Source organism: Echinops telfairi, unplaced genomic scaffold (genome assembly GCF_000313985.2).
Source record: "Echinops telfairi isolate 266 unplaced genomic scaffold, ASM31398v2 ScPeMD7_16;HRSCAF=60, whole genome shotgun sequence".
Classification (NCBI taxonomy): Eukaryota; Metazoa; Chordata; class Mammalia; order Afrosoricida; family Tenrecidae; genus Echinops; species Echinops telfairi.
Window position 1 is genome coordinate 8,939,429 of NW_022103913.1, and position 9,954 is coordinate 8,949,382.

General features: G+C 37.0%; 1 protein-coding gene across 2 annotated transcripts in view; it reads right to left on the minus strand.

The window, feature by feature from the left end:
- The window catches only part of ARMC8 (armadillo repeat containing 8), a 98,558-nt gene that overhangs the window by 55,068 nt on the left and 33,536 nt on the right, over positions 1 to 9,954 (minus strand). For both annotated transcript variants that reach the window (XM_045287442.1, XM_004712090.4), the window contains exon 11: positions 8,845 to 8,940. In XM_045287442.1, the coding sequence (XP_045143377.1) occupies positions 8,845 to 8,940 (96 nt within the window). The remainder of the gene's footprint in view (positions 1 to 8,844; positions 8,941 to 9,954) is intronic.

The following is a 9,954-nucleotide window of genomic DNA, read 5'->3' on the forward strand; positions in this document are numbered from 1 at the left end:
TGTACATATATAAACTTATTTATATATGATGATAGGGAAATAGATCTATGTACATATATTTATAGGTTTATTATTAAGGTAGCAGATGGACATTGGGCCTCAAGTACTCCCTCCATGCAAGAACACTTTGTTCTAATAATCAGGCATTCCATGGTGCTCACCTTCCCAACATGATCGCTGAAGACAAGCGGGTGCTTAAGTTAATGTGGTGAAGAAAGCTGATGGAGCCCAGCTATCAAAAGATATAGTGTCTGGGGTCTTAAAGGCTTGAAGATAAACAAGCAGTCATCTAGCTGAGAAGCAACAAAGCCCACATGGAAGAAGCACACCAGCCTGTGTGATCACGAGGTGCCAATGGAATCAGGTGTCAGGCATCAAAGACCCAGAACAAAAAAATCATATCATTCTGAATGAGGGGGGAGTGCATAGTGGCGATCCACAGCCCATCTGTAGACAACTGGACATCCCTTTACAGAAGGGTCACAGGAATAAGACGAGCCTGTCTGAGTGCAGTATAGCACCCTTGAAACATACAACTTTCCTCTAGTTCTTTAATGCTTCCTTCCCCCACTATCAAGACCCCAATTCTACCTTACCAATCCAGCTAGACCAGAGCATGTACATGGGTACAGATAAGAGCTGGGTACAGATAAGAGACAGATAAACCCCTCAGGACCAATAATGACAGTAGCGATACCAGGAGGGGAAGGGGAAGGTGGTGGGAGAAAGGAGGAACCAATCACAAAGGAGGAACCATAACCCCCTCCCAGGGGGACGGGCAACAGAAAAGTGGGTGAAGGGAGACATCGGTCAGTGTAAGACATGAAAAAATAATGTATAAATTATCAAGGGTTCATCAGGGAGGGAAGGTGGGCAGGGAGGGGAAAAAATGAACTGATACCAAGGGCTCAAGTAGAAAGAAAATGTTTTGAAAACGATGATGGTAACAATTGTACAAATGTGCTTGTCAAAATAGATGGATGTATGGATTGTGATGAGTTGTATGAGCTCCCAATAAAATGACTGGGGGGAAAAATCCCCCCAAACCAGAGAGGTTTTCTAAATCTGATGTTTTATAATCAACTACTATATCAAATGTCATTATATCCCTAACTCATTTCCGCCCCCCCTCAGTCCAGGTGGTGCCTTGAGTGTTATTTTCCTCTGTGAAATCTCTTGTTATCCTATATATCATAATTTAGCTCTACTACTGGTGTACAGGGAGTGCGTCCTGGTGTTGCTGCAGGGTGAGCAGTAGGCTGCGAACCACAGGCTCTAACCACCAGCTACTCCAAGAAGAAAGATGAGGCTGTTGCCCCCAGACAGATTTGCAGTCTCAGAGGTTATGTACAGGCTCGCCAGGAGACTGAATTGACTCGATGGCAGCGGTTCATGAGTTTAAAAGTAAGGTGCTAGTTAGGAGCCAGGCTCTAGGTCCTGGCACTCGGTGGCCTTGCTTCCGGATTGGCTGCTCCTGTCTTACAGGGTGGTGGGACTGAAGGGGGATAATGTGCTAATGTTTAGCACAGCACCCAGCATATACCAAGTGCTTAGCAAGTGGTAGTAACCTTAAGTTCAATTTCCTAGATTATCTTTTGATATACGTATTTGAATCACATGATTTTTGCAAACTGACCAACAGAATCCTTTGTATTTAGCAAAGGCAGAATACGTCGTTGCTTAATAAATTAACTGTTTATTTTCTCTCTTTAGCATGGTGAAAAATCTTATCCAGGTAACCAGTACCCAGACTCTAATCACATTTCTCACCATAGCCAAAAGCTAATTTATTACCCAATTTGTCTGGGTCTGTTTCCTGGTCACATCATCCAGACAGAAATCAGCTTTGAGAGGTCCCTGTTTCTTTGCACAGTCCAGGGTATAAACACAAACAGAAAGGGTGTTCTCATACACTGGCTTATGAAGCTTTGTTTACACAATATTAGCATGTTACTTTTTGTAACATGTTACTTTTTGTAACATGCTAGATAATACATCGGGTTTTGTAAACTGCATGATTTTGTCCCAACTATTCAACTCTGCATTTGTAGTGTTAAGTAACCCAAACACATAAAGAAATGAATACGGCAGTGTTTCTTGAAAACTTTATAAACACAAATTTGAATTTCACATACTTTTTGGACGTTAGGAAGCATTCTTTTGATTTCTTACCCTCCCAACCACTAAAATATGTATAAAGTATATTTAGCTCCCTACAACCAAATGCATTACACAGGTAACAGGTACTCAAGACTGTAATTTGTCAAGCCTTGTGCTAATATTTTAATCATAGGGAAGAAGAGTGTAGCAACAGTCCCGATTAATCATCACAAACTCAACTTTCCCATGGTCTACTACTCCACAAATATCCAATCGTTCACCCACTTTCAGAAAGAATGGTCTTCAAAATCCAACACGTTACAAATTTTACCTTTAGATACTGATCGTATGTTAGCCCATTTCTTGGTTTATAAAACATGTCTCTTAACGGTTTTAAACCTATAAAATAACCAATCTGTATTTCATATTAAAAACAACCTACACAACTGAATTATAATTTAATGGTCTATCCAATTGTAATACCAGAATTAATCATATAGCACTCAAATTAATGTCTCCATTTAATCAAACCCTGTAAAAAATGTCACTTTATTTTATAAATACCTCTATTATGTATTTAGCATTATGACTCTCAGATTTACTACTTTCCATATGCTGAAAGCCAAGGGGCAAAATCAGGACCTGCCATGGTTAACGCTTAAAAAAAAAAAAAACATACTTACCACAGTGAACAAATGCTGCAGAGCTCATGTAAAACTGGTAGATTAGCTTTAAGATGATAACTAACAACAGAACCACAGATTAAGGCAATGAATTCCAAAGCAAACCTATTGCTATTCAATAGCCAAGTCTTGAAGGGTGCTATTGTGAAAAACCGTCAAAATGTTCATGTGACTTGATTTAACATGCAGACTAAAGCTTAGTAGGAATTCTGAAGCTGTGCCTTTTAAGTCACAATTTAGACTAATTCAGAAACTATTCCTAGAGCCAACTAGGAATAGAGCTAGCTATCACAAAAGAGACAAAGATTCCAAGTGAAATGTTGGGCAAGTTGAGATAGCAGGAAGATGTTTTAAAAAAATGACCTAAATTTACAGATCTATCTCAAAATCTTAGTTTTAAAAGTGCAAAAAAATTGTATATTTCTTCAAAATGTGTGTGTGTGTGTGTGTGTGTATTTCAGATACAGTTTCATCTAAACAAAGACCCTTGGAGAAGTCACAGGCATCCAAGGAGAGGGACACTTCATCTACCAAAGACACATAAAATTTAGTCTCCGTACTTTCTCAAGCCCACTTATCATGATTATAACTTTCACAAATTATTAGTGTATAGCATGTTTTCTGTTAAACTCCATATAATACAGTTGGCAGTTAGGAGGGCATGCTATGACAACAAAAGTTTACAGAATCAGTATCTGAAGTATATTTTAAACCAATTTTAAGAGTAAGAAGACCTCTTGTGGTTAATAACATGTAAGCTACAGAAAAAGCATAGTTTTGAAATCAAGTATTTTACTGGATATTTTCAAATTTTGAAAATTTATAGCATAAAATGCACACTTTTCTTAGCAGATTATTATTTATACCCCAAGATTGTTTTCTTTTAATACACTTATATTTATTTTTAATGTTATACCTGATGTCAATATACTCTCAAAAAATGCTTCCATTTATTGAGCATCTACTATGTGATACGCCGCCTTATGCTTAATATTTAAAATATATTGTATCTCATCCTCAAATATGATCCTGCAGTTATAATTTCCTTTGCTAAGAAAAACAGTGTAAAGAAAAATTCTTCTTTTCTAATTTTCCTCGACCTTTAAGTCTCAAAGAGAGTGGGGGGCGGAGATGAATTCAGTTTTAGGGAAAAACCTTAGGCTACCTTTGTCTATGGCCTGTAAAACCACTTGATTGAATGATTTTCTTCCCTCCAACAAGGAACAAAAACTTAAGATTTTTAATTCTTTGAAACAAAGCATTTATAAAAGCAATAAAATGACCCCAAATAGTATTAAATTATGAATTTCCAAAGTGAATTCAAGGGTGGCTCCACACACATCAATGTCTACTTTAATTGGTTCTAAAGAATTTTTTGAGTCCAGAGAGAAATTTTTCTGATTATTTACTTTTTCCTGACTTACCGAAGTATTATAAGACATGCTGAGTTTAAAGATTGCTTTCTTATTTTTGTTCTCCTTACCAAGCAACAGTACTTGTACAATGAATGTAATTCAATCAATCCATGTAGAATTGAATAAAATTACCGACCTTAAAAGTTAAACATTTAGTAATTGGAAAGATGATATTTTATAAAGATGTATATCACTTTACAGAATAGGTTGATTCTTGAAAGTCAAGCTAATTTCTAGAAACCAAACCATATTTTCCAGCCCTAGGAGGTGGACGAACAAAAAAAAGGTTTGAATTCACACTTGTAAAAAGCTATTAAAAATCTGTAATCGTAAATTAAGGCTAAAAAAAATAACAAATATAATCTCATGAAGAAATAATGGCCAGAACCATCTTAAAATCAAGCAAACAAATGTCATACCATAAAATGGGTTCACCTTAATCCTTAGCCACATGACAAGCCATGTGTTAGGGAACTTCCTGTGTTTTCTGTTCTGAACACAGTGAAGCTCCTTAGCTATTTCATCACGATGAACATTCCCTCATTAAAGCCCCTCTTCACATACACAAAATGTTGCTAGTGCGTGAGGAAACTTTCTAATGCCGAGTGGTCTTTACGTATCCAATAATGGGTGTTTAATAATTTCTTTTGAAATACAGCTCATCGATCCATTTGTTCATTCACTCATTCAATGAAATATCTTCACAGTGCAAACTATGCACCAGGCACTATTGCAAATGATGGGAATACAGAAGTGAACAGAGCAAAAAGCTCCCTGCCCGCATGGAGCTCACATTCTAGTTCCTCAAAAAGGATTCTCTCACACACACACAGAACTCAAGAGGAAAGCTTTCTGAAAGGCTCCAATAAGCACTTTATTTGACATTTGTAATATGTTTTATTAATATCAGGAATAAGAGAAAGCATCCTGGCTAGTTTATAAATTTCCTTAAAATTTTCATTTATAGTTTTCCATTTTCCCCTCAGCTTGCACTTTCAATTTCTGACATATCCTTCAGGAGAATGAAAAAGAAAGAACTGCTGTTAAGGGCAATTTCTTGTTACAAAAAATCTCCCTCACCATTTAAAGGATTAGTTGGCACTGTAGCCTGGGCATGACCTAAACAACTGATGTTTTAGCTGGAAATGCCAATACCTGCATTTGTTGATCTATTTGCTTGGTTCTACACATATTTTACTATTCCAGTAGCTGGACTTATGCTTCCTAATCAGGATTAGTATGTAGCAAATACTATCAATATAGAGTAGACCTTCCCCTTGGCATTAGCTATGTCTAATTTTGCATGGCACTGCTGTCAGTGCAGTTACCGGCGAGATGCTCTGAAGCTTTCTTTATATTCCTGCCTCTGCCTTTACTTTCCCTAACCAGAATCCATTCCAAGCCAAGGTCAACCAATTATCACAATAAAGCTACACTCACTGGATTTAACAGGCCAGGCTGTACACTGTTGCCAAGTTCAGTGATCCTTCAGTATTGCCTGACCATCGCCTCCTTCATGTCATAACCAATGGGAATGTCACCGTCACCTACAGAATTAGCCTCCTACACTCCCACTGCCAAAGAAGTTAGGAAACTTAAAAGTATACCAAGAGTGATAAAAGATGCAAAGCTAGAAATTAGATTAACTTTGCATCAAAGGATTCAGAAAAGATTCAGGTATAATAGGGAAATCAGTCACTGGACGTATAATTTCTGCATTTCCATTTCCATAGTTACTCAACAAATATTTAATGAGTGATTATTATGTTCCAAGGAGTGTCACACAGTTGTTTCTTTTAACGGAATACACCAACACTGCTACAAAGCTGGGATGGTTAATCTTTAGACATAAGCAGTCGTCAGCTTCGTTTTGCCTTTTCCGATGAGCAGGTATCAAGAAATGGAAACACAGCAGGCTTTTAAAAGTCTTGGCGGGCAATTAGACAGAGGCATGGTTCTACGACCGGAGAAGGCCTGTGCCTTTCTCTGTTCTGCTGCCCATACCTCTCCTCTCCGTCTCTACTTCGTGACTATTGTTTTCTCTTCCTCATTTGGCATCCTTCCCTAACTCACCATAATACAGCACTGGAATGTTTGCCTATTATTTGTTGTATTTATTGAATTATGTGCCCATTTTCTATGTAAAAGGGAGACCAACAGAACAATTCATGTTTCTTTCCAAACAAAAAAGTCTTTTGTTGCTTTTATTTTCAAGACATTTCTTGAATTTTCTTTCAGAGAATCTTTATCCATTAATTCAATTAACTGAAAACTCATTTTGGTAATTACAGATATTCCATTAAGAGTGAATCAATAACCATTTCTACACACAAGAAAAGGAATACAAAGTTAATAAACCACAAATGCAAATGGTAAATAAATATTTCATGGACAAAGTAAATAAAAATCTATCCAAATTATTTCAACAAAAAATGGAATAGAAATAAATGTACTTAAATCAAGAGTTCTCATTTATCATTTCTACACTGAAAATAAGGATTTTCTACCAAGAATTTTATCACAAATGAATTTTATCAAAAGATCACTTCATATTTTCCATTTTACAATTTCTCTTTAGCAGTTACTATGAATTATAACCACTTACGTTTCCAGAAATTAAATGGCTTCCTAAAAATTCTATATAATTCCCATTACATCAGAATGTCATAGTATCTTTACCACACAAAAAACTATAATGAATAACTTATTCTTTATTTGTCATCTTTCTACAGAGATGATCACGTCTTAGCCTCACCAGAAAAGTACACACATTAAATACAATGCTTTAATAAACTACTGGTCAAACTATTATGTTGCAAGTAGGACTAGAACATGATATCACAAATTAAGTCATTAATTCCAAAACAATAGTTTATTAACAAAAAAGTACAAAGAAGTACAAATGGACATCCTCTTTCCTCTATTATGGGCCATCTATCTAGCTCCCTTTTAATTCATGGCATGATCTTTGGAAGCTGTAAGAATGGATGAGATTTTTCTGTTTCCAACTGGTCCTAATATCCATCCAGAAACAAATCATCATGCATTTAAGTTATACAGTTGTCAATTTTAAAAGATTTTTAATCTATGAGTTGGCATAAAAGCCACTTCCCTCGCAATGGTACCATGTTACTAAACGGAATGAAACATCAGCGTCAACATCCATAAATCATGTTTAGACATCGGATATATCAAGTCACTAGTATGTTTGCGTTCAAGTAACAGGTTACAAATCAGTTTAAAGGTGTCAAAGTGATTTTAATAGACATTTACCAAAAACACTTCAGTCAAAAACATCTTAAATGTATTAAATTGAGGTATGTAGAGAGCATTCAGCTTGTGCTTTTTGCACTGACTAGAAATCACAGCTAATCACAATTCTAAACTGCTATTATTTCAATTTTCTTTAAAAAGATTTACTTTTCCTTTTGTAATTTCAACAAACCTAGTATTGTCCCCTAAGGAACCCTGGGGTCATTATTGGGTAAACATCCGTCTGCTAACTGCAAGGTCGGTGGTTCATAGCCACCTGCTCCTCCACAGGTGAAAGATGAGGCTGCCTGCTCTGATAAAGATCTAAGGCCTCTGAAACCCACAGAGACAGTTCTATGAGTCAGAATTTGACTGAGTGGCACTGGGTTGTTTGTTTTTTCCCTTGGGGGGCGGCGGGGTTAAGATTGGTCCCTGTTCTCTCTACAGACCTGATTATATTTCTGTGAATCATGGTAAACACAAAAAACTTTTGTGAGTCTCTCACAGTGATTCTCTCTTTAAAACACTGATATGATGGGGATTTAGTAAAGTGTAATGTTCAGTAAATAATGCCTTACTTGCTATATTTATTATGGCTCTGAAGACAGAACATATGGTTTTGTCATGGATGATTCAAAAGTCTGTACAGAATTCTTTTGGGGGTGGGGTGGGGAGACAAGGAGTGGGGAGTGGTAAGCTCCAGCTACTTGGTTTGTGAAAAGTCAGGCCAGGGAATCACCACTCACGTGTTATATCTTGCCTGGAGCTTATTCTCATGAAGGGCATGCGTTCAGTGTTAGATTAGGCTATAAGAACATAAGGAAGGCTGCTATACCAGGGAACATTTTTTTAGGAGCTTGAAAATTCAGATGACCACTCACTAAACATAAAATCATCATTCCACAAAGATTTTATTCACATAAAACTTGCACAGTAGCAAAAAAACAAAAATGAAAATAAATGAAAACATAACTAAGCCACATATCAAATAACAATATACAATAAAAATGTGAATTTGTCGATGGCATTGGGAAGAAGGTATTCCATAAATAACATTTACAATTCTAAGTTAGGTCTTTCAAGGTGTCTGAAGCTTCACAGTGCTAGACTTGGTTTTTATCAGAACACATGCAAAAAATGTGCAACACAATCCATGTGAATGACACAAAAAGCACGCCAGTTATTTGTCACTCCAGCACGGCCATGCCACTATGTGTCTAGAAATAAACAACCCCCCAGATCCGGGTCCCATTCATTCTTCAATTATGCCTTTAGTCACTGCTTTATTATATTCAAACAGTCACTGTTAGTGCTCTTCACCACGACTTTCAGGTTGACGTCACTCCCTGCCTGCTGGCTGTCAGGACTGGGGGACGCCCCTCTCCCAGACTCACCTTCTTCCGGATGTCTTCATCGTTGGCTCCCAGAGAGGCATAGAGCTTGAATGCAGCCTGGCGCAGTTCGTGAGCATGCTTTAAGTCATGATCAAGCTACGAAAAGGGAAAAAAGACACAATACAACTCAGAGCGCAAATTAAAATGTCAATTTAACTTATCAAGTAGAGTTGAAGAAAAAATAGTTAACAGCTCTTAATAAACTTAGTACAGTAACTGAACTTCCCAATTATTTGGGGTTTTGTTCACATGACTGAGCCTTGACTTGTTTGTGTCTACATTAGCACCACCTGAAATGCATTCATTTCTGTCTAAAAGGTAGCACTGTAACATTTGACATCGACATATGCAATGGCTCAGCAAAAGCTCGCTGTTCTCAGTGGCAGTTTTCTGGGACCTGATACTGGACCACATTAGCTCTCTGGAGTGCTCTCCTCAAAAGGGAGGCTCTCCTAGGCTTTCCAGCCCCAGCGCAGCTGGTTCCTTTTGAGTGCTGCTGCCATGTTGACATGTCTGCCCTCAATTTCTCCAACATTAGAAAGCTGCAGTGCACCCAAGAAAATGCTTTGTCAACAATCTTTATCACAAGCAACATTAAAGGAAAGAATGTAGAATAAACAGCTAACATAAAAACGTGGCCCTGCACAAAAGAATGAAGTATAAATGATATACAGATAAAATATAATCATAAAAATAAAACACATGTGTTCTCAAGACACTCCCAGTGACTGACTATAGATCAGTAAATATACAACTGACATCGCCAGTGACATTAGCAATCCTGTAACTGAGAGTCATAATTTACTCATCCAAATGAACAGTGTTTTCTCCACAGGCTTTACCTTCGAGAGGTTCACTCTTACCCGATGATGTAAGTGCTATTCATAACATTTTGAGACCTTTTTTGGAAACTTCCTATGGAGTTAAATGGCATATTTGCTAGAAAACCATAGCTGTAGTGTATCTTTATCAACTAAGGGAATTTTAAATTCATTATCTCTGATTGCAGTGTATAAAGATGGGAAAACACAGTTGGGTAAATATCATTTAAAGTAGAGTAAACATACAATTACAATTAAAAATTTATAAACTATCAAGGGCTCATGGGGG